Source organism: Vigna unguiculata, chromosome 3 (genome assembly GCF_037176805.1).
Source record: "Vigna unguiculata cultivar grain cowpea cultivar isolate G323 ecotype 2 chromosome 3, ASM3717680v1, whole genome shotgun sequence".
Taxonomy (NCBI): domain Eukaryota; kingdom Viridiplantae; phylum Streptophyta; class Magnoliopsida; order Fabales; family Fabaceae; genus Vigna; species Vigna unguiculata.
In genome coordinates, this window is record NC_140794.1 from 62,517,054 (window position 1) to 62,542,794 (window position 25,741).

Genomic DNA, 25,741 nt, shown 5'->3' on the forward strand with positions numbered 1-25,741 from the left:
CATTCATAAAACACATGAAAAAAAAAATAGAAAATGAAAACACAAGATAATTTGAGGATAAAAAATATATTTAATTTTTTTTTCTGCATTTTCTTTTCATACAACTCTTTTCCTTATTGCTTGAAATTTTGTGTAAAATTTTTAATAAATCTCTTAATTGACTAATTGATAAAGGTTGACATAGTTATTTGAATCATCGAATTTTACATATACCCAAATAATAAGTTTTTTTTTTTTTTTTTTATCAGCACATGAGTGTGACTTTAACCCTCCAGTAATGTACATTTCAATTGGTGACGCAGTCCCATCATGACCACCCTCCCTACATAATCACCATCACTGCACCCTTCAACACCAAGTCAAAAAGTTTCTTTCAAAAACAAAACAAAAATCTCAAACTCTTTTTTTTTTTGGTTTTTTTTTCAAATAAAATAAAACTGGTTGTTGGTGGTTATAGGAAAGGGAATGAGGGATAGAGACATAAAGAAAAGCAAAGAGAAATTAAAGAACCCTAATCTTGTTGGGGAGTGATTCTGCTGCACGTATATATAGAGATCAAGATAGAGGACAATACCATGCCAAAAATGGGAGCTTATGAGGTTTCAGACTTCACACTTTTCACTCACTCATCAGAGAGAGAACATGCCAACTTGAGTGTTCTTTATGATGTCCGCATTTCACGACCAAAACAAAAGCTCACAAGAATTAATGCAATAATGTTGAGAATCTATCAGAGGCAACACACCATAGAGACTGACAGAAGAGAGTGAGCACATGCTGATAGTGATTGTATGAGAGCATACAATTGCAGGTGTGTGCTCACTTCTCTTTCTGTCAGTTTCTTCTATTTTTTTTTGTGTGTTTTCTTTCATATCTTTTCATAACTTCTTTTTTTCTGACTCTTGGAGCAACTCATTATCTGGTTTTAAATTTCCACTCACTATATATGGTTTCTCTTTATGGTATAAACTTGACAAATAATAGGTTTTGGTGGTAAGTGTGCAGAAACTTGTGAGTTTATGTATTTTGCAACTTTTTTGTGTTTGAAGTGCCATAATCTCGTTCATCTTAATAACTACTTGTCTTTTATTCCGGTTTTTTGATATATTGAAAAGCGTGACTTTTTATGGTACTTTTTCCTTGGTGGTGTAAAACGCAAAATCCAAATGCAGGTGTTCGAAAAATTCAAACTGAAAACTCTTTTTGATGAAATTTCACAAACCCTTGCTTTCTTTCTCCCTCTGCTACTTGCCGACAGTGTAGATATTTTCTCGCCCTCAATTTTGGTACACACAAAGGAAATAGGTTTTAAATTATGAGTTTGAAAGGCTCAGAATTAATCACTTGGAAAAACATGTCACTTTGTTTTGTAGCCTTAATTTTAGGCAAAGGACAAAGTCCTGGGAAACTGCACTACTTGGGCAGCCACCTGAACATGGTAATATGTGTTCTTTCCATTAACTTTATTTCCTGAGAGTATTTTTGTTTTCAGTACTTTGAACTTGGATTCCATTAGCACAGAATTTGGTTTATGCTGTCAATATCTGCAGATTAGAGAATTTGGAGCACTAATCACTCGGGTAATGAACCATTTTTTGTTGTTTCTATATATAAGCATTTGTACCATGATGTTTTATACAATTAAATCTGAAAACTGCAAAGCTGAGAGGGAAACTAAGATGATCCTTTGAATATCATGTGATAATTGTATTCTGGTTTCATGTTTCTGCCTGAGTTACACAACAAACTTGTAGTTCTTTGAACAGTTCTGCAACAGAAGATATCAGTTTAAAGTGAATGTGATGATTCTAAGTACCATGTTTCTTTTTAAGAATCTTCTTTATATTTGTGATGTTCTTTCATATTGTATCAGTAACCAAAATTATAATGAAAGTGTACATGTTGATGCTTTATGATATATTTCTAAGGTTTTGTGACAGGTCTGTTGATGAGTTTCACTCAATTTAACAAACACATTACAAGCATCATAAAAATTTTAATATCCACTAACATCTAAATTGAGCACATTAATTGATTGTATAATTATTTAGTATGTATAAAATTGAATGATAAAAGAATATTACTTTGAATCAATCTTTATGAAAAAATATAATTATTGTTTATTAATTTTTTTTATATAATTTGATGCCTATAATTTATTTGCATGTATGAAATTGAATCACAAGATAATTCTATGCACTAAGTTTATTTATTTTTAGAATTTTTTGTGTGTATGATAATTCTTTTAAGAATATTTTCATCATATAAGATATTTTAAGGTACGAGATGTTATCTCTTGGATTTTTTATTTTATTTTTTTGTTAATGGTTTAAATTAGAAAACTTAGTTGAAATTTGAGTTTGGAATGTATATGAAATATAAGGATTTAGGAATAATTATTGGACAAGTATTAGATGAAGCAAAAGTATTGTATACACCTAATTAGCTAAAGATATTTAAATATAAAAAATATTTAACTATAAACATGTTCAATGAAACAATATTCAGAACTTCGGTGCACATATAAACTATAGTCCGACACTGCTACAATCAAAAGTTCAAATTAACGAATAAATCAAAATAAACTCAAACCAATTTCATAAAGCAAATGAAATTGTTGAAATATATGATTAAGTTATGATAAATTAATCGAATTCACGCATCATAAAAAATTTAAAAAGTCACACATAAAATTAGAATGATAATCATCGCATGGCCTCGTTAGACAAGAAAGAAACTGGAAATTAAAAGATAACATCAAAAGCAATTACAAGAAAGTGTCTTAATATAATGGTATAAATAACTTTGTTTGAATAAGATAAATAAAAACCATTAAAAAAATATTAGTTATTTTGAAGTAGAAAAGTTAAGAAATTAATAATTGATTTGGAAGTTTGTTATACTTAAAAACTCCTCCAAAGGGTCCTAACATGAATATTTCAAGATATAAATATGTGTTCCATAGTGATTCACTTAAATATAAAGTATGTTATGTGTAAAGAAGAATTCAACTATTTTTGTAAAAATAAAAAAAAAATTATTATTTTTAATATCTATACAAATTAAAAGAGCTTTTGACAAAAATTTAGAGCATTAATAAAAAAAAAAAAAGTATTGTTTTTCATTATTCGAAATAACACTGTATCACAAATCCTACCCACTCCTTTAATGGGTAAGTGTAAGACCCAATTAAAACCCTTATATACTTTAACAGTACCATTGGGTAGTTGATGACCCAAATTTAAACATTTTTTATTTTATTTTTGGTTATTTAATTATAAAGTGCAATAAATAATAGTAATAGTAATAATAATATATTTAAGTAATCATGTAATTATTGAAAAATAATACTGTGTACTAAAAATTAATTTTACTAATCAAATTAGATAATATTTTAAAAAGTTACTTAAATTCAACAAAGTAATATTCGTATTTTCTTTTAAAAAATTATATAGATCGAAGATGTGGAAATTGTGAAATGGTATATACCATGTATACGGACAAAATCATACAAAAGGTGACTGATGAGAAAACTTGATTGGATTCGACTGCGTCAACACCGTGTTAAGTTTTGGAAAATGATCATTAACGTATTAGAAAATTGAAGATTTGAAAGGTATACCATTAAATCCTTCACGAACATACTATCTAACAAAAAGTTTGGTGAAACAAAAATACAATTATAAAAAATAATAAATTACCCAAAAATTACCCTTATTATTAAAGCTTAAAACAAAGACAATTAATATTATTTATTTATAATATAACTCAATTTTACTAATTTACCACCGTGTGATATTTGTTTTCCTAAAATGATATTTTTCAGAGAAACTAGCTTCGAAATGTGTTAAAAAATAACAGTTTAAAATATGTTTTGAAGGAGTGTTAAAAATGTTAATATTGAAGAAGAGAAGGTAAAAAAAGTTAAGAAAGTAATTTCCAGAAGTGTTAGAAAGTAAAAATTTAATTAGGTTAAGTCTTTTTCACAGGGAAAAAATAAGCCTAAGTTCCAAAGAATAAGTCCAACAATCTGAAGTCGATTTCACGTGACATTTCTAGCTAACCAAATAGAATTCAAGCGTTTCGGTTATACCAACGAAACCTACGTTCAGCTGATTCTCGTAGGTGTGGGATTGCGATGGCGAATGGTGATGCAACCAAATAATCAATTCCTCTTCACACAAACTCCATTCTTAATTCAAACAAAAACATCACAGAATCAACCTACTCGCATATCGAAACATCATCACAACGTTGCTGCTGATTCAAGAAATTAAAAATGAATCCAAACTAGGAATTTAAACAGAAGAACAAATCTTACCTTCATGTCTTAAAAACTCAAAGTTGATAAACAAGAAAAAGATTAAAATGAAGAGAAAAACGAGACTCGGACATCATATGCAAGAGTACATAGAAATTTAGAAATTCATTCAAGCACTATTGCAGGTGTGGAATTCTGTGGGGAATTCCAGAAGATGTCTTTAAGCGCAGGACGAAGCTGCTTGCTGCAGAACTGGTTGTACTCCAGGGTATCTCCATTGTCCTTCTTCACTTCCACCACCATAAACGACGGCGTCACGGCGTAAATATCCGCCGCAATCGCTAGCTTTCCCTTCCTCCCACGCTCCTGTCCCTGAAGCCTCACTTTCGTCTCGCTACTTTTCACGTCGAACTTCCCCGCCTTCGCCACCTCCTCCAGCCGCGATATAACGCTGCTGGGCGTCCCCGCCGTCGCGAATCTCATCTCCTCCCTCTTCTTCTCCTCAAACAGGGGCGACAAATCGAACCCCTCCGACAACGAGATTATGTGAAACGCGTTCATGGTGGCAGGCCTCTCACACATCTCCTCCAAATCCACCTTCGCCACCTCCTCCACCTTCCTCGGCACCGGTTTCTTAAACCAGGAAGACTCCATCACTTTACTGATACTAATCCGGGTATTCGGGTTGGGGTCGAGGAGTCTGGTAACAAGCCTTCGCGCCTCCGCGGAAAACCAAGGTGGACACTTGAAGTCCCCTCTGTAAATTTTCTTGTACATGGCAACCAAATTATCATCCTGAAAGGGTAAAAACCCTGCGAGGAGGACGTAGAGGATGACCCCACACGACCATATATCGGCCTTGGCACCGTCGTACCCTTTCTTCGCTATGACCTCCGGCGAGACGTAGGCGGGCGTGCCGCACGTGGTGTGCAGCAGCCCATCCTCCTTGAGGTGGTCGGAGAAGGCGGTGAGTCCGAAGTCGGAGACCTTGAGGTTGCCGTGTTCGTCCAGGAGGAGGTTCTCCGGCTTGAGGTCGCGGTGGTAGACGCCGCGGCTGTGGCAGAAGTCGACCGCGGAGATTAACTGCTGGAAGTAGAGTCTGGCGACGTCCTCCTTCAATCGACCTTTGGAGACCTTGTTGAAGAGCTCTCCCCCGCGCACGAGCTCCATGGCGATGTAGATCTTGGACTTGCTGGCCAACACTTCGTGGAGTTCCACGATGTTGGAGTGCTTCACCATTTTCATCACCGAGATCTCCCTCTTCACCTGCTCCATCATCCCCACCTTTATCACCTTCTCCTTCCCCACCACCTTCATTGCCACGTGCTCCCCCGTCTTCAGGTTCCGCGCGTGGTACACCTTCGCGAACGTTCCATGCCCCAACACCCTCCCCAGCTCGTACTTCCCGTGCAGCAACGTCGATTGTCCCTCGCCCACCCCTTTCTCTTTCTCTTTCTCACTCATCCTTACTCAATCAACACTATAACAATAACAATAACAATACTATCCTATACAGCAGCAGAAATTAGGGTTTGTCTGATTTTGAAATTGGGAATTTCGAAATCGATGAGAGAATAGCTAGTAACTACCCGTCTTCGACATGTTTCCGGTGGCAATGTCTGCCGGAGGTTCTTCGTTTGGCAGGAGCACCTGCCTCAGACGGAGTGAACCAATGGATTCTCATTTCTCTGCATTCCCTTCTCTGCAGTTGCCAACAAAAACACCCACTGATGATAAATCCCTATCTCAATCACTCACTCAATAATTGTTTTTTTCCCAACTCTATTCTGTTCCTTCAGCTTCCCCGTTACTGTGCTTCCTCTTCAATTTATAGCGCCCATTTAGATCTGACGGTGGACAAAACGAACACGTGTATGGTCCATCCTGGCACTCCATCATGGACTTGTCTTTTCCATTCCGCCCACAACACACCAGATGCCACTGTTTAAGCAAATCAAGCCACACCGTCGGATCCAATCCATCAATCTCGAGGTTCCGCTTCTATTTTTATCTTTTTCTTTTTAACATTTCCTAATCCTCATGAAATTATTTTTTTGTTATTAATTGTGAAAGGTATTTGTCTCACAATTATTATGGTCCGGTGTGGGTGAGCACACAGGGCCCCCCTCTGTGCCTCTGTCTTTGTGGCTGTAACAAATTCCCCAGTTAGGACCTTGCTTAATCAATGGTCACGGATCACCCTCCCATCACCAATCTCATTACTGCACTTCCAGAACAAACAAAAAAATCATGTCAGGAAATTAATATTTCTTTAATACAAAATATATTACTTTAATTAATACATTAATTATGTCTTCATTACATTAATATATCTCTGTCTCTTCACAGACTTTTTTTTCTCTTATGTACACGTTAAAAAGATTGATTTATCGTATGTGCATTCTTATGACTCGCCTTAATTTCCGTCAAAAATTTCTTTACATTACAAAGTATAATTATATTTGAACGCGTTTTCTAATTATTTTTTCGAGAGAAACTAACAAAAAACATTAATTAATTATAATTCATTTCTATACAAGAGAAACCATATGAGAAAAGTTATAACGATTTATCATACATTAACCAGATTTTACTTGCGATAATTTATTTTTCTATATTAGTCGAACATTGTAAAACTTAAAAAGAATGACATTTTTTAAGTGAGAGTTGTAACATCCCAATTTCAGCAGCTTAAAACTAATAAAAATAGGGAGTTTCATCATAGTTCCAAAACAGATAATCCAGTGTACCCAATATATTAAAACAGTCTTACAAAAGGTATGACTATAAAAATATATCACTTATACACTTAAACTAAACTAATAAACTCTGTACTACTGACCACTACTAAAGCTCCCACCGGAAACCTCCTCGTCAACACTAACACGATGGCTCTTCATCCTCCAGAAGTGCCTTTGACACTGCAACCACATCTGCTCCCACCGAATAGGTGATCATCGCAAAAGGAAACATACAACACAAGACAAGAACACAAAAAGCAAGGGTAAGCTAATCTGATTAAGGAATCATGCAGTTCAATTATAAATAGAAACCACGCAATCTTTCTCATTATCACCAGAATCATATAGACCACCACAACACATTTACATGACTCTAGACTCAATATCCGGATTATGTAAGCGACATCGGATCTCTTGGTGGCCTGCACCTGCGATGGTTCCCAAACTCTGCAGAGTTTGGACACAAGGGGTTATCACCCAACCACTCCCAGGGTAAGTCCCATCACCTCTATGGCGGATCGGGTCCATAGACTAGGACCTCCTGCTACTCCCCCCGACGTAATCCATCAAACTCTACATGAGTCTTAATGGTTACTAGGAGCGTCAGGATACCAACCAAAACTGAGTCCTTATGTCCTTACATACACTAAAACATTCCTCTTATAATTTCCCTTGAAATCCTAGTTCAACCACTTCTTCTCATATTCCAACTTCATGCAATTTCACCGCACATATTACCAGTCATAACAATTCATGCATATCATAACTAAGTTCATATTTTAACATTCAAACATAGCTTCATCCATTAGAAACAAAGAAATAACACTCAACTGCAGGGTTTCTCGCCCAAGCTAGAAGGTCTCGCCTAGGCAAAAAGGCTCTCTCGCTTAGGCGAGTCATTCTCGCCTGAGCGAGGCTCAAAACAGAGAACAACCCAAACTCTGGGCGAATTCTCGCTCAAGCTAAGTTGTCTCGCTTAGGCGAGAGTGAATCTCGCTCTAGCGAGACTGGCTCGCCTAGGCGAGATCTCGCGCAGAAACAGGGGATGAGTTTCTGGTGTTTTCGCTCAGGCGAGAGCTGCTCGCTTAAGCGAAAATACCAGATTCCCAATCTGTTCTCACATGCAACAGTAAAGAAATCTAGCACAATCCAAGCATACACTCAATTACACAATTCAAGCACTCATACAACAATCAATCATGCAATTCAAAGTCATCAGAATGATTTCTAGATGAAATTCAAGTAAAACAGTTAGCTTCCCTTACCTGTTATCATGTTTAGACAACTTTATAAATGTCAACGCCTTAAAAACGTCAACACCTCTAACTCCACAGGATGCTCTATCTACACATAGAAACATCACAAGAACGATCAGGACATACCGTTATGATCACCGATCAGCAGAGACTCATACTGATGATTAAAACGTTGCATGCAAGCGGAAGAGGACCTGCATGCAATAGAAAACAGAAAAAGACTAAAATAAAGAGCGAAAACTCAACTTACGCGAACGGAGAAACTGATCGGTCCAATTTAAAGAGCTCGCCGAGAGGATCAATCCTACGGTCTCGGTTCTTCAATCAGACGACCAGAGAGACAGAACCTCTAGAGAGAAGTCAGAGAACTCTAGAAAAGTGGTTTCTAGAGAGATGGTGTGTTTTAAAAAAATGAAACTCGTTTATAACAATTCTATTTATACTAAAATCTTTTAATATTAAAATAATCGAGTCTCACTATTTTTAAACCACTATCACTTTTAAAACGCCATTTTCTAGGGTCTTACAATAGTGAATTAAAATTTTGATTATTTTAATATTAAAAAGTTTTAATAATAGTTTTATTATAAATTTTTTATAGTTTTAAAATATATCATCTCTAGAAATAACTTTTCTATATTTTTTTAATTTTTCTTTTAAGAGTTGTTTGATTATCTTAGTTCTTCTTTTGTTGTGTGATGAAAATTTTTTCCTTCTCTTCTGAAGTTCTATTAATTAGTGATATGTACTAATAGTTTTTTGTTATAATTATGTATAAATAAAATATTTTATGAAACTAAAGGTATTTTGGTGTTGTTAAATGAATAATATATTTTTACAGTATAAATTTTTAAAGGACAACATTAATATATTTTTATTTCATTAATATGTTTTTAATATTATTATAAAACGTCTGATGTTATTAATTTTATACTACTGAATAAAACTTACAATCGTCATATGTTATTTTTGTAATTTACTCGCTTAAATTTTGAGTTTTTTTTTACACAAACAAAAGCTATATTAATTAATATTCAATGTATAAATAATTATAATTTTTTTAAAATTTATTTCTCTAGTAATTCGAGACAGAAAGTTCAATTACTTTTCGATACCTATGTAACTGTTGTTATTTTAAGGCGTTAGTTAATAGAATATTTGGATAAAAATAGCATAAATTTATGTAAAATAAAATTTGATTTCTTCATAATATATTAAAATATAAACGTAATTGACATATTAATTTAAAATTTTAAACATAATTATTAATTATGGCAGTCTTATAATAAATGTTTGTATACTAGAAAGTTATCAACATTTTAATTTATGATTTCTCTTTTATGTCTCCATACTTGTACTTTAATACTGGTAGAATGTAACTGCAATACATACGTCATAATTTCACTAAACTAAATATCTTTTAGGTAAGTTTCATTTTATTTATTAATTTATGAGTAATAAGTGAGGGTCACGTTTTTAATTTTTGTTAACATATTTAATTTTGTCCAGACATGGTTCAAAATTGTCAATATAATTTTCCAAATTATTTCAAAGTATCTGTGTACAGTATTTGTCAATAAAATATAGTGAAAAAAAAACAGCCCTAATTATTCCTCGATTAATTTATAAAAATATTTTATAATTATTTCGTGTATGACACCCACCAGCCATACAAACTAAACAGCCCCATACATATAATATGTACATACGATTTTGGTGAAATTTTATTCGAAAAGCCATTTGATTTAGAAACATACATTGTAAAATTTTATTTTTAAAAAATCAATTCTTTTATATACTTTAATCTAACTAATAAAATAAATTAGGTGGCATTGAAAGTGAATCGTGATTATATATATATATATATATATATATATATATATATATATATATATATATATATATATATATATATATAAAATATTTATAATTATATACCTGATTTTAATTTCAAACTGTGATAGATAAAAAGGAGAAAAATTAAATTTAATGATTTGTATCGACTGTTATAAATATTAATTGAATATATAGTCTATAGGAATGGTAGTATCTTACACATTAACCTAAAATGGTCAAGTGTATTTTAAGAAAAATAATAATAAATAATGGGGATGATAATAGAGACCTTTTTATTATATTTTACCAGTATCAAACTGTATTATTTTATAATAAATTATTGTGGTATTTTAATTAAATAATTGTATACATGTGGGGATTAAATATAATTAATTAAACTAGATGTGTCATATCTAGATGTGCGAATTAACTATAATTTATATAATTATTTAACATAAAAATCTTAAAGTTGAATAATTATGATTTTTTTATATATTAATTTTTATATATTACTTAAAAAAAAATTTATTCAAAGTGAGAATTTTAACTCATAGTTATATTCTTAACAAAGATCGTGTTAAGAAATAGAATAAGATATATTAATTAAAAAAATAATAATAAATCATGAATATGATAATAAAGACCCTGTAATTTTATTCGAAAAGTATCAAACTGTATCATTCTTGTAATAAAATATTATTGCTGTGTTAATTAAATAATTGTATCAAGATATTGTATACATGTGCGTATAAATTGTAATCAATGAATAGATGTATCATAGCAGTTATTTAGCTTATCCTTTTCTTTGGTGAATTTGTTTAGTTTATCTATTTTATAAGTATCTCGCCATATGTTTGTACCATGCATCACACTTATTTTCTTAAGTAAAAAGAAAAAGATTTGTTATTAGTGTAACATACTATAATTCCCAAAACAAAAATATTAATGAGATTAAGAGTGTCAAAATGAGCGTTTTATCTCCCCTGTCTTTAACTTGCCAAAAAATGTCAGGTTGGACTGGCTCGCTACAACAAAATGAATTGAATTCTGTAGTCTGTTATGTCTTATGACAGACTATTGTTTTATTTTTTTATTTTTTTATTTTTTTGTTTATAAATCATATATATAATATAAAAAAATTATTTATTTTAATAATTTTTAAATATAAAAAAAATTAAAAAAGGGTTGTCGGGCCAGACGGATTGACTTGTCGTTAACCTACTACTTTGACGAGTTAGACGAACCGAACCACAACAGTTGACAGGTTAGAAATTTCAACCTAGCTTGCCTTTTGCTTGGCAGGCTAGCTTGACGAACCTTACCCATTTTGACATATTATTATAAGGTGAGAAATATATATATATATATATATATATATATATATATATATATATTACTTTCCTTTTTTGTACCAAAATTAAAACATTTAATGATAAAAGTTAATGTTTTTAATAAAATTCAGTATGATAATTAACAATCGAAAGAATAATTATATTAATATTTCATATTTCCAACTGTTCCTCTCATATATATATATTCTTTATACTTTCATTCTTTATAGCATAATTAAAAAATTAATGATAAAAATTAATGTTTTAATAGAATTCAGTATCATAATTAACAACCGAAAGGATAAATATATTAATATTTCATATTTCCAACCGTTCCTCTCACAAGCTTCATTCATGAAAAGGAAACTCCTATGTTCAACTTTTTTTTTTTTTTGAACAAAATTCTTTGGTTTTAGTGAAAATAAATAAAAAACAAAGTATATTAAATTGTAAAAAAACTACAACATCTAAAATTAACACAACATTTCATAACACTTTTATCAATAAATTAACACTTTTATCAATAAATAAACACCATTATATGCAAATTTTACAATTAGTATTGCAAACCAAAAAAGACTATTTGTAAGTCTAACATGCTATTTGAGTTATCAACATTCAGTCTTTGAATATTACCATAACGTTTGAGCGATGTTACTTTTGTGTAATAATATTCCAATAACCTTTAAAATTACTATGTAGCATCAATGTTGACACTCTTATTGCTTGACTGATAATTTTTCCACTTAAACATTGAGTGTTTTAATGGAGGCAGAAATTTCCTATCATCTCTTTTTTTTTTTAAACATTAAATCATAATTTTTCCACTTAAACATTAAATCACACACTTAAGCAACACTAAACCATACTTACAATTACTACTCGCTACTTTAATAGTACTTTATTATTTAAGTGATACTATAGTTCAGATTCAAAACATTTCGTATTCGAATCACTATTTTTAATCATCAGTATACTAATTAATCCAAAATAACAAATATACCTTTCAAAAATTGTGATGACTCATTTTTAACTAATTTGGAATCCTCTAATCTAATATAACATGATTGTATACGATTATACCTTCAATTCAAATATTTTCACTTTAATTCAATTTAATGATGTATATCACACATCCAAATTACAATAAAAATAATGGATACAATCAAGGATGTTAAAAAGATCTGAATCTGCGAATATATGCAGATAAAATCTCCAACGAGTAAAGAATTATTATTGTAAATAAATATCCTCGAGTATCGGGTATAAGTATTTTTTATACACACATATTAACGAGGTGGGTGCAACTATCATAATATCCGCACCTTGAATACACATATCAATTATACTTTAATTTAAATTAAAATAAAAATAATAAAAAATATATAATTAAAATATTAACATAATAATTTTGAATAAGTAATTTTTACATCGATTGATTTTAAAAAAATCTATTGAATTATTAAGATATATCGAAGGTAATTGATTAAGATATATTGTAAATATTTGGATTTATGATTAAGATATATCGTTAAATATTAATCGTTCTTAAATATTTATATAGATCGAAACTATTACCCGTTCCATTAACCTCCCTCGAGACAACTTAATTAATTTTTTTTTTATTTATTTGAAGGTAATATGCTTATTGACAATTTGATTAATAATATATTCGGCCTATCTTCTCTTCGTTAGTTTTCATCTTCTCATTGGGATTTTTTTTATAAAAAATGTATAAATAAATTTTTCATTTTTATAATTTTGTATTCTTCATCTATTTAAAATTATACCCATAAAGAAATTTCATATATTAAAAATCCGACCAAAATCCAACCAACTTTTCTAGAATCGACGCTGAATAGATTTATTTATGTTAAACAGGCAATTTTTTATGATTTTATAATAAATAGACGAACTTTGAAGCGAACATAAATTGAATGGTATACAAAAATAATTTTGTTTTATATGATTTTGAAATGATGGAGCTGCGTGGGCCCCACTATTTATTATACAGAGCCAGATGCTGCAGCAGCACGCATGTATTCCAACACTGCCACTTCTACTTCTTTTGTCATTTTCTTAAATCACTTTATTTAAATTTTAAATTTTTAGAGTCATGTTGTTTTCTAAATAAACGACTTTTGAAAATGATTTAATTTAACATCAGATAAAATTGTATCAAAAAAATAGAAAAATATTTACTTTTAAGCTAAACAAAAATAAAGTAAAAATAAAAATAAAAAATTAAAAGAATAAACATAAATAAACCGGCTCAATGTCATATGAATATTTTAGATACGAAGTAGAAATAAAAGGATTTTTCTTTTCAATAAAAAGAAAACTTGTGACATGTTTATCTTTTATGTTTGGTAGCATAGAGAATCGTGTTTTTTCAACAACGGTGGTACTTTGAAACAAGACCACCGTTTTTAGTTTTTTATTTTGTTGAGCTGAGGATTTAACGAAATAAAAAAGGAAAAAAGGTGAAAAATAAAATGTAATGCCCCTAATATAATATAATTATTATTTTTGTTTTTTCATCGTTAACTCATTTTTTATGTTATTAATTCTCTCTTTGATTAATTTCCTTTCTCAACTCATTTTTTTTCTTTTTTCAAAAAGATGTTAACTATTGAGTTAGAAAAAGTAGAAGAAAATACATGAATTAGTCAACAAGTCAAAAACAGATAGATATTTATAAGAAAATTAATAAATATTTTAAAAACTCAATTAAATAAAAAAATGTTTGTAAGAACTTGTTCAAATATACTTAAATTTATAGATTCTTAAAATTGAATTTTGTCTTAATTTAAGAGAACAAATATTCTATAAATTATTTCATAAAAAAATCATTTTAGTTTATAAGAAAAATAAATTATGCGTATAATTTTATTTTATTTTACTGAAAAATAATTATTTTTATCCTTTGTAATGGGTGAATTTGGAAGTTTTGTGGTGGAAAATGACCCAACCATAGTCTTTGTTTTGACCTATAGTGTTCGTGGTCCAGGCTCACATACTCCAGCGACACGTGTTTTGATTATTAAGGAATAAAAGAAATTAATGAAAAAATTAATTATGTCGAATTGTTTTTTCTCGACATAAGATCAAAATTTAATTATGTCGAAAAAAATACCAACTCTTTTTTAGAGAAATATATTTAGAATCAGTCAAAATATTTGAGTGAAGATAAAAAGTGAAATTGTAAACCAAAACATGTAAATAATTCTTAACATGTTTTGGAATTACCTGTTTATATTTTATTCTCTTTATATTTCTCAATCTACTGTTCATAAATTGCTTTTGCTTTCAGATAAATAAAAGTGTTTTGCGTTTTTTTTTTTACCATAATGTTGCCATCAAGAAATATTCTTCCACTGCTGAGATAATCAAATTTCAATCATTGGTTTCTTCTTTATTACTTAGAGGAACAAATGAATTGAAAATTTTGTGCAACTTTCGTTTTTTTCTTTACGTTAAAGAAATGGATTCATGAATGAGGTGACTTATAATTTTTTTCTTTATTATAACTTGATTGGTCACTATCCTTGGAATAAACTAGTGTTTTAATTCATACATTAAAATTCTTTATTAATGTAATAATGTATTTTTATTTCTATTCTCATGAATGATTTTTTATTCTAATTTCATTATAAGTTTTTTTTTAAATTAATCCTTCATATATATTATAATGACAAAGACAAAGTATATTATTCATCTTTATTTAATATAAAACTTCAATTCATACTTATTACATTTAACTTTTTTTTTTTGTTCTTTTTGTAGTTCAATAATTGGCATTGGGATAAAGGTTGAGATTTTGATATGGATCCATATTATATGGACCTCCACTTCCAACACCTAACAATCTTATCAACCTTATCAAGAGAATATTCTAAAACAAAATTGCAATGCTTAATTTGTTTTAATGATGTCTAAGATATAAAACAGGTGTTTCTCTTGTAGTTATATGATCAATAATAGGTACTAACCAAAATTTAATAGCATGATTGTGTTGCATATGATGATGGGAATATGAAGATGCAAACTAGGTGGGTACCAATGGAGATGTAATGATGTGAAATGATAAATTGAGTGACATGTGTGTCTGTCTTCATAGTTGACAGTGGTCAACAAAGAGTTATGTTTTTTATGATGTTTTCATTTATTCTGTAAATTAGAGTAAAAAGTGGTTGAAGATGTTCTTTCTAGCCATTTCATACCACACACACATGCATTGTCCACCACTCTTATCTTGGTTTTCATCATAATATGCTAACCACCAATTTAACTTTTAAAGCTACCTCCCATAATTTACAAAAATAAATTGTGGGCTCAATAAAAAAAAAATCTCTCAAACTAATTTCACATTTGAAATAAAAAAAAAATCTTCATTTCTCAATAAAGTTTGTTTAGTTATAAATTTGAAAAGAATCGTAAAAGAGATCGTAGGTTCAACTTTTTAATATCATTCAGGAATAATAAGGTTGACTTGTGAATTTGAAAACGAGGGTGAGAGATGTTACAGATTCAACTCTTCTTATTAATAAAATATTAATAATTAACATTGTCGATTTGAACTTTTTATTTATACGATGCTCGACTTAGACTAGTTCGAAAATTTTGAACTTTGTATTCTATCCTAGATCTTCATTTTCTAACATTATGATTTTGAAACGTAAATGATGAATGGTGGTGTTAGATTGAGAAGATTTAGAGAGAAAAGAGAAGAGAGAGAGATAGAAAATGGTGAAAAGGGAAGGTGATGATCTAATGATAGAATTAGGAGAGTTGGTAACCCCCACAATGGCCCAACATTAGGCATAATTAGTACACTTTCCACGTGCCATACTCTCGCAGATGAGACGTAGGATTCCAAATTCTTGGCTATTCAAGTGGCCCTCTTTAACCACTCATCAAGGTTATATCACCACTTCAAATCATACATCATACATCATACCATCCATGAATCGCAAAGGTTACTTATTCATGGCTCTTGTTAAATTCTGATAACAAATTAGATGTCACTTTTGTTCGGGAGAGTTTGTGACATTAGTTTGTGTGGATATTAAAGAAGGGAGAGTTTGTGAGGTAATATATTATAATTGCTTTAAACTTAAGTTCATTCAAATAATATCGTTAGTTCAATTATTACATATTTACTTTAAAATTCAAAGTTTTATCACGGTTTTGTTTTTAGAAAACGTTTTGAATAGTTGAAAAAAAAACGTATTCAAAATGTATTTGATTTTGAGTGAGAAGTGATGTGAAATTTGGATTGGTTTTGTAATGTAAAGAATAATGAGGAAGAAGGGTAGTTTGTGAGAATCTGGCATGTGGATGTGCATGTGCTTGTTTAGATTGTTGAGGCACAGCACACATGCATGCATGGGGAAAAGTTTATCTTGCTTCGGCTTCTTATCCCTTTGTCTATTGATTGCACATTTTATCTTAATTTTAAGCCAGAATTCTTGGTCTGCTAAAGTTGTTAGTTTTATGTTAAATGTACGTTTTCTCTAGATTTTTTCAAATGATATGTACGAAGGAATTTTGGACGTGGAGAGCACCGGTTCATCCAATCATTACCAAAGAAAATGACAGAAATCAATGTTTTTAAGACCACAAAACAGGGATTCAAAGGGTTCAACTACAGTTCAAAGTAGAACAGAGTAATTAAGGTCTTACAGAAACCTATATTATATCTTATGAAATAAAATTTTATAAAATTATGATAAAACCATGTTAATATATTTGAATTAGCAAAAAAAAAATCGCATTACTTGTTTAACCATGTAAAAACTTCATAGCAAATGGTTAATAATAAGAATTCATTTGTAGATGTTTTTTACTTGAGCACTTTGTGCATCTCGTATATGAACATATTTATTTTAAAAAGAAAGTAGATAAATGATTGTCTATTGAATTTTTTTCACACCGGTGGAATCCATGACATACACAAAACATGAATGGAAAAAATAACGTCAAATTGATCAATAATGTGTAATTTACAATATTCTTGATCAGATACTCGTTTTTCTCGGCCTTCTCGTCAAAACTTCACTGCAAGCACGAATACCACTATGACACAAGAAATAGTCCAAAAGCAAAAACAAGTTTTATATACAAATATTGGTAGAATGGTTCAAGTTTCACAATCAAAAGGTTGCTGGTTGGGTACTAGATATCGTTTCAGATACTTGGACAGCTATGGTAACAAAAAACTATAACGAACAGAGAAGTGTTTGATAAGAAAAGTGACTACTGCTTTATCTTGATAATGAAGTTTTCCTCAGGCTGCTTTTCCCAAAAAAAATTTGCAGCCTCTATCCATCGGGGATGAACCAAGAACTTGTTTTCTTTCACTGCCCATCGTGACTTCTCAGTACCAACGTCAGTAGCAACTACGTGTGTCACAGATGGGTCAACCTCTGTCAAACAAGTAGCTCCCATCTGTTCTGCCATCTTCCGTAGAGATGGTAATGCACCATGAAAAATACGGCTGAAAACGATCACACAGCCACCCAAGACTTCACTTCGAACCGATGACAAAACCTTGAAAAGATGAATTGACTGTGAGGAACTCATCAAGATTGTAAAACTAAATGAATATTCGACTGACATAATGAGAGCAAGAAGATGAACAAATATGAGTAACTTAACTACCTGCCTCACATCTCGGTCAACAAGATCTTCTTGACGTTTCTACAAAGAATTCCCCACCACACAATTTTAGTATTGTATCAGAAATAGCAAACATGTAATCGGGATGGCATATGAGAAGTGACATACATCAAAGAATGAGCAGTGTACTTGTTTGAGCACTTTGAGAATTTTTGCAAGTGCTCCATCAGTTTCATCTTCATCATTTCCCAGTTCAGCAAGGGATTTGCAATTGAAGCCAAACTGCCGACAACTCGACGCAAAAAAATGGTATCTTTCCATCAGTATAAGATTATCTTTATGCTTCATCCATGCCTGCAACATTTTCATACATCCCATTAAAAAGAGACAATTTAGTTCATAATTTCAACATGACAAATGGCACCTGAAACATTCATTATACGGGTATATCATAGAACATTTAAACTGAGGTTTCTATATAGAAAAATAATAATAATTATATTCAATTTCTAAACAAAAAGGGTCCACTGTTGACCATTAACAGGCAAACCATTACACTAAAACCATCACAAGAGAAAAGATAGGAAGCCATGACAGTTATAGTAGTTCAAACCATGACAGTTAAAATTGCCATTTAAGTTCTCTTTGAAAGCCTTTCGGGAGGGGCAATGCTATGCAACATCCTCAGACACTACAAATATTCAACCAAGTGCTTATATAAAGATAGAGAGAATAAAATGTGATATGGTGTAAGAAAGTGGTTGGAAAGGGAGACCTCACTAAAAGTGATTAGCCACATTCCCCGATGGATATTAATTATCGACAAAGTCAGTGGATACTGTATCAATAATATCGGATAAAGAGTAGAGTCACTGGTTAACTCTGCAAAATGATTTCTGAAAGACCTTTAGACACAAGCAAAGGTGATTCTTTTTCATAACAAATATAGGGTATAAATTTTTTATTCATATTATATACTCATTTTTCGTTTATTTCATTAAAAATTGAAACATTCCCATTTAGAAGTAGTTTGACCAAAGTTGTGAGCCGTACAAGACTGCTAACAATGGCTGAATGGAAGGCATGTCTTTCAATGCTATTTAGCAATTGAAATATAATATTTTCTTCCATTTCGTCTGAATTAATCATAAACAAAAAGCAATTGACTTTATAGAACATATGCCAAACCAGTATGTCATTCAGATAGACTAAAAGAAAAATATTCTAGGACTGTCTTCAACATAAAAAATTTTTATCAAACAAACATTCCGGTTCAGTAACTCGGCACTACAAATAAAAAACGAGCAATGCACTCACGTGTTCTGTATCATCAAGAATTAAGACCGCACTTTCTTGCCCTAACACAACATCAAGACCCTTCTGATGCTTCTGAGTACCATCATCACGAGAAATAACCTTCGCATTGAAGTATTCTCCTCGAGGGTCAAGTAGCTTAGCCATCTCCAATGCATATGGCCGATCACCCATGGTATATATGTACATCTCAAACATTTCACTTGCTTCTTTCAGAAATGATCGGACAAAGGGCCGTAACTTGGTCATCATATGCATGTGCTCCAATTTGAAGAGGCTACCTTTAGAGACATCTATGATTTAATTCCATTACATAGAAGTTCAGAAACGCAACATCCACAATAAGAAGTAATAAGAACCCAGAATACCAAAGGTTGAAATAAAGGAAAAGTTATCAGAAAATACACACACAAGGAACTATAAGTACTGTAAAAGCTTTATTTTACGGAAAAAAAACGAAAGACTTTAAGTTGAATTTATTCAATGAACTTTCAACTATATAAGAAATGTCCTTTTTCGAGAAAGTTAGGATATTAATTAGTTAGTATTGGGGCTAGTAAGTTAAACACATAGGAGGGTGCAAGGGGAAAGGATCCACTCTATCTTGAATCATTGGAGAATTTGTGAATGGAGCAATCCTTTGTGAAGGGAAAACCCTAGAACGAGAGATCTCCTATACTCTGCTCTTTACATCCAATCCAATAAGATCTTTCTTTTCTTTCTCATTTGTATTCTCCGTTCTTAACAAGGACAGCATCAGCATGACTTGATTCTATTTATGACATGTTAGATGAAGCATGGTTGTTGCAATTGCGTAAAAAAATAAAATGATATTTCTCCATTTCTATTCCCATTCTTAACAAGGGCATTACTAGATTCTATATATGACATGTTAGATGAAGCATCGAAAAAGAAACGATGATAGTAATCTTATGCAATCAACAAACACAAGATTAAGAAATATGAGAACAGACAGAAATCACTCATTCATTCCCCTGCCACACTCTAACAAACCAAGTCCAAAACGTTCATGGTGCAAACATTTCAGTAAAAGATTATCTAATCACAGCACAGTAGTAGTAATATAGCAGATATCAACAGTCAGTTATATAATAAGACGAGATTGCAATGGCCAAATAGATTAACTGATATCAATGAAGTGATTGACGCAAAAAACATTTAAGCAAAACTGCTGATTTAGAATACAAATACCAATTACCAAAAGCATAAGCACATTGATTTACACGTACCTTCAAGAGAATCTGTCTGATTAAGCAAATGTGACTCTTCTGGACTCAAATGAGAAAGGTGAGTGGAATTGAGCAGAGTGTGATCTAGGTCAAGAACAAAGTAGAGTTTTCTTCGACACATCAAACTCTTCATGTCAGTATTGCGTAATCTAGAAATTTCCTCATCATGAAGTCTCAGTCCCTGAAAATAGAAATTTTCCATCATGTTTAATAAACTGGTATTTGGCTAAATTAAGTAACCTAGATTATGTCTACTTGCCCCATCTTGCTAACCAAATTATGAAAATGTTATGTTAAAGATTAGAGGATATTTATAATCCGTTGGTTCAACTTAACACTTCTATATGAATGCCCAGCACATCATATTTTAATTCTTATAGGAATTTAAATATAAAAATATATCCAAAATGAGTGGTGCCACAGGTTCAACACTACACTTTTTAATCTTAATAGATAACAAACAACCATTAAACCAGGAAATCACTATTTACCATTCTACAACTTATTTCAGATTAATCCAAGAGTGACACGAAATGCAAAAAACTATGCCACGCTGTAACAACTATCCAAAACTAAATTTGTAACTCCATAAGATAAATATCCAAAACAATGGATACCTTCTGTAAGTACCCAAATGTCTATTTCTTATATCCCGTATGAGTGGTCCTACAGATTCATCATCACTACACTTTTTATTCGCAATAGATAACGACTAAACCAGGAAATCACTATTTAACATTGTACAGCTTATTTCAGGTTAATCCAACAGTGGCGCAAATTGCAAAAACTGCCATGTAGCAGTAACAACTATCCAAAACTAAATTTGTAATTCCATAGCATAACCATCTGAAACAAATGGATACCTTATGTATGTACCCAAATGTCACACCAGATTCCCCATCCAACTTTTGTCCACATCGTATACACATACTTCCAAACGAGCCAGGATGCGTACATACATCTATATCGACAGATGCCTCTGCAACAACAAAAAAAAAAGTTACGAAACTTAACAGACAAGAATGGAATGTTGTATAAGAACCATAATAATAGTTACACAAACATGAGAAAGGTTGTGCAGATGAGTCATGACAAATAAGTATAAAATCTAGTTACTGTTACACATCGGCTCAAAGGAAAGGTAGTGTGGACTGAAAAAGGAACCCGATTGCTGTGTATCAGTCTATAAGAATTGACAGGATTAAATAAAAATAACTATTAATGTTTCTTAGTGAAGTGAGGAAAAAATTATTTGACTGAAGCAAGTTAAAGTTGACAATGCTATTTTATGTTCAACCGGTAAACTAGTTCGAGAGATTTATACATAGCACAAACTTCCTTAAAAATTGATTTTCTCACTCTAAAGAGAAGCAGCGGAGTAATAATTTATTTACTTATGCTCAGCTTCAAATGTTGTGCGAAGGATTCTGGTTCCCTGCAAAGATAATCAAAGAAAGAACTAAAGTAATTATACTTACCTAAATTCTGTTTGATGATTCCTTCTGAAGTAGACCCCTCAGTTTCCTCAATGCTTTCAATTTTACGTCTCTTAATTCTGCTTTAATTCATAAATTAAAGTATAACTTAGTGAAATTTAACCAAAAAATGAAATAAAAGATATTGTAGCATCATCTCTCACAATGATATCTGCAACATAAATACCCCAGAAGCACGAAATCTAAAATCATTCTTGCCCTCTTGGACTGCAAATTGGTTCACAATTCGACAGACTACAAGTAAAAATAAGATTTCATAGAAGCTGAAAATATTCCAAGCAAAACTACAATAAAACACACTTACTGTTAGTTATTAATTATACATAACAAGTAGTAATATAAATTTAATAAAATAGTTGACGAGAAATGAGGGAAAGAAGGATGCAGAAAAGATCCCATACCACATTCTTACTTCAGTCATTGTAACAATAATATAAGCAACGTTTTAATTAAAACCACTTGTTGTGATCTAACAAGATTTATCAAAAACAAACAATCAATCTGAGAAGCACCCAAGAACTTGAGGAACTAACCCTCCAAAACTAGCTATCAGGGAGAAGAACCAAACACTTAAATATTACCGAGCATCTCAAACTAACACCCTAAAGTAATACTCAAGTTCCTACCATAGTAATGCTCCTAAGAGTCAACCACTTTCATTATACAACACTTTACTTGGTGGCACTTCACTCAACTTGCCATTGGTCAGAACCTTCTACAGAAAAACCCTCCACAGGAAGCCCCATCAAAGACACTAGCAATCAACTCGAATACTTGTTGAAAGGATTAGTAACAAAACAGGTCACAGAGAATGGTACCATGTTAATAAAAGAGAAACTGAGAAGGCAATGTAATGAACTCCGTGAATTGGGTACAATGAGTATCCTTATTTATAATGAATAAGAGATACACAAATAAGAAACAAAATCAATATTTAATAACGGAAAACATTTGGTAAGATATTTCCCTATCAAATCATACCATATATATTGCTATTAAATGTGATTAAATCATATCTCTACCACTCCCCTTCAAGTTGGACTGTACATATCACTCGAGACAAACTAGTTAAAAATGTCATCAACACAAAACCACTTGAGCCTTAGTAAACATGTCAGTCATTTGGTTACTAAAGTTGACAAAGTAAACGATGACAAAGCTGGTAGATATTTCCCAAACATGACTTTGCTTTGGTACCATGTTTAAAAGACAGAAACTGAGAAGAAATATAATGAATTATGTGTTGGGTACACATATGAATATTCTTATTTATAATGAAGAAGAGATACAATAATAAGGAATCAAACATGTTTCAGATAACACGAGGACACAATATAATTTCAAACAAGGTTTCAATTTTGAACCCTGAATAAGGGAGAGAAATCTCAAATTTGTCCACTAAAATAAACCTTCAAGACAAATACTCTGTGGATAAATAGGAGTTTCAACCACTAATCAAATTTGCATTGGTAGTAGTTCTACAAAATCATATAATAGCTACAACATGAAAATGAGACACGATCTGAAACTGGGTAGAAGCCTAGCACTGCAACACAAATACAATTAACAAATATGACCGTAATTTGTCTGAACTCTGAAATCAGAACCACCGCACAGTACACTTAAAAACAAAAATGAACAAAGCCCTGTTCAACTCGAAGGGCTCAAGCATCATCTCTATGGATCAATTGATTCCCATTTCACCCTACCAAAAAACCTGATTTTCCTTAAAACCATTTATAAGCACCACAAGAACGTTTAGTCCTCTAATAGATCATGATCTCTTATTCAAATATTTCACTCACATCTAACGAACTTCAATATATTCAAAATTTGAGAAACCAAAGTTGACAAGAGTTGCTTAACTCATACCAGAGAACATACAATAAAAAGAATAAAACAGGTAATGAAGAGCACCTGAGACTCTCAAGCTCATCTTGGTTTTCATGCTCTTTAACCGGCGAGGAGTCAGGCGAACTTGCACCAAGTTCAGTATCAAGAAATGCAGCAAAGTCATCACTGCTGGATGAATGCACAGGAGAATCGGTAACAACACTCATCTGCATATACCCATCCAATAAAACCAAAATCCAGAAACAAAGGGGTCACAACAAATTGAAAAATCAAACAAGTGATAACAACTAGAAATCCAAGAAAAAACCGTGTCTCAAACAAAAGGAATATTATACAGAAAACCAACCCACGATGTCGATCCCTGTCTAGAAAGCAAAACTTTCGTTCACTAAAAAAATTAGCATGAAGTAATGTAATAAGATAAAATAAAGAATACGATAGATCGAAGGAATGTAACCTAGGAATTTTTTATTCAACGCATTGGTACTGACAAGGTAACTTCAACATGAGCATGATCTTGTTGAAGTAATTGATTAAGCTTAAATACATTCGGCTATCTTATGCTATCAGCAAGAGCATGTCGATACACATGAATACGCAAACAAGACCAAAACAGTATTAACCACTTACAGGAATGGTCGCACCCAACGAAGTAAGGATCAGAGGTTTTCCTTCGACGGCGAAGCAGCAAGACTGTGACCGTGGCTTTCTCGGTCCCTATTTCCTACGCTATGTGCTCCCGTCAGGGTTTGGCTTTAGGATCGAAACGTTTTAGGGATTTGGATTTTATGGTGAACTCTATTGGTTTGGGGTCTCAATAGTTTCTTTGGGGATTTGGGGAAAACAGTGTTTTTGTTTCATTATCAGAAGAGAATTGGGGATTTAGGCGCCATTTTTTCAGTAGCATGAAAAAGGAACGTCTTCTTCTGTCCCCAAAAAGGATCAAAGATTTTATCCTTTTACATTCACCTTCTTAATTTAATCATTTGTCGGAATTACGTCAACATATTAACCTTTTCTTTTCTACTTTTTTTTAATATTAATTTTTCGTTTCAACAATTTCAGAGATGGAATAAAATACAATAATTATTGCACCCTATTTTTATTTATCACATATTGAAACGAGAGTCCTAGAATTGATGGTATTTTTATAAAAAACAATATTATTATTTGGTATTTTTATTATTCTATAATTGATGGGTTAAGCATTGGAAAATGTTTGTGGAATGAATAAGATAGATTTCGTCTTAATGAGTGATGTTGGAGTCTTATCTTATAAATAACACGTTTTATATTGTTGATAACATTGTTACTATTAAAAAAATAAATATTATACAGTAATAAACCACGTGTTTAAAAAAAATTAAAATATAAAACAGTTATGTGAAATTGGAAGATTTTCGTGACTACGAGAACTAAAAATAAAGACTTAGTTAAATTATAAGTTTGTGATAAATTTAAGTATTTTTAATTAAGTTTTTATTATTATTTTTCATTAAGTACTTATTTTATATTTTTTAATTAAGTATTTGTCCTTTAATTTTTTTAATAATTAAATGAAATAATTACTATCTCATCATATCATGACATATTATTTAATTGTCTTCATATATTATTTTATGATAATATCAAATGACGTAATATGGTAGTTAACATAATAGATAATTTTTATTGACGGATAAATGTAAAATAAAATGAAGACAAAAGCAAAACGAAAAATCCAAATATGATATTACAAATCGCAGAACGAGCCTTGGGTGAACATTGCTCATTTAATATGA

General features: G+C 31.3%; 2 protein-coding genes and 2 long non-coding RNA genes across 8 annotated transcripts; 1 reads left to right on the forward strand and 3 right to left on the reverse strand.

Annotated features, from left to right (window-relative positions):
- Positions 1-461: 461 nt before the first annotated feature.
- LOC146887998 (uncharacterized) lies at positions 462-1,913 on the forward strand. Its single transcript, XR_014993765.1, has 2 exons — positions 462-811; positions 1,374-1,913. It is a non-coding gene; the product is annotated as an uncharacterized LOC146887998 (long non-coding RNA).
- Positions 1,914-4,297: 2,384 nt separating this feature from the next.
- On the reverse strand, positions 4,298-6,072 carry SIP3 (SOS3-interacting protein 3). Its single transcript, XM_028064032.2, has one exon. The coding sequence runs from the start codon at positions 5,723-5,725 to the stop codon at positions 4,427-4,429; it is 1,299 nt and encodes a 432-aa protein (XP_027919833.1). The 5' UTR covers positions 5,726-6,072; the 3' UTR covers positions 4,298-4,426.
- A 911-nt stretch (positions 6,073-6,983) lies between these two features.
- On the reverse strand, positions 6,984-8,648 carry LOC146887999 (uncharacterized). The gene is made up of 3 exons (XR_014993764.1): positions 8,509-8,648; positions 8,268-8,346; positions 6,984-7,194 (listed from the first exon to the last, which is right to left on the reverse strand). It is a non-coding gene; the product is annotated as an uncharacterized LOC146887999 (long non-coding RNA).
- Positions 8,649-17,388: 8,740 nt separating this feature from the next.
- On the reverse strand, positions 17,389-24,905 carry CPL4 (C-terminal domain phosphatase-like 4). 5 transcript variants are annotated; one of them, XM_085670779.1, is made up of 9 exons: positions 24,591-24,905; positions 24,024-24,166; positions 22,005-22,168; positions 21,474-21,589; positions 20,611-20,791; positions 19,364-19,641; positions 18,215-18,400; positions 18,089-18,127; positions 17,389-17,977 (listed from the first exon to the last, which is right to left on the reverse strand). In XM_085670779.1, the coding sequence occupies exons 2-9, from the start codon at positions 24,164-24,166 to the stop codon at positions 17,684-17,686; spliced, it is 1,401 nt and encodes a 466-aa protein (XP_085526905.1). In that variant the 5' UTR covers positions 24,591-24,905; the 3' UTR covers positions 17,389-17,683. The 5 variants fall into 5 exon arrangements, with proteins under 5 accessions (XP_085526905.1, XP_027921904.2, XP_085526904.1 ...); XM_028066103.2 differs by having other exon boundaries at positions 19,364-19,653; positions 22,005-22,165; positions 24,591-24,903; XM_085670778.1 differs by having other exon boundaries at positions 19,364-19,653; positions 24,591-24,903.
- Positions 24,906-25,741: the final 836 nt, after the last annotated feature.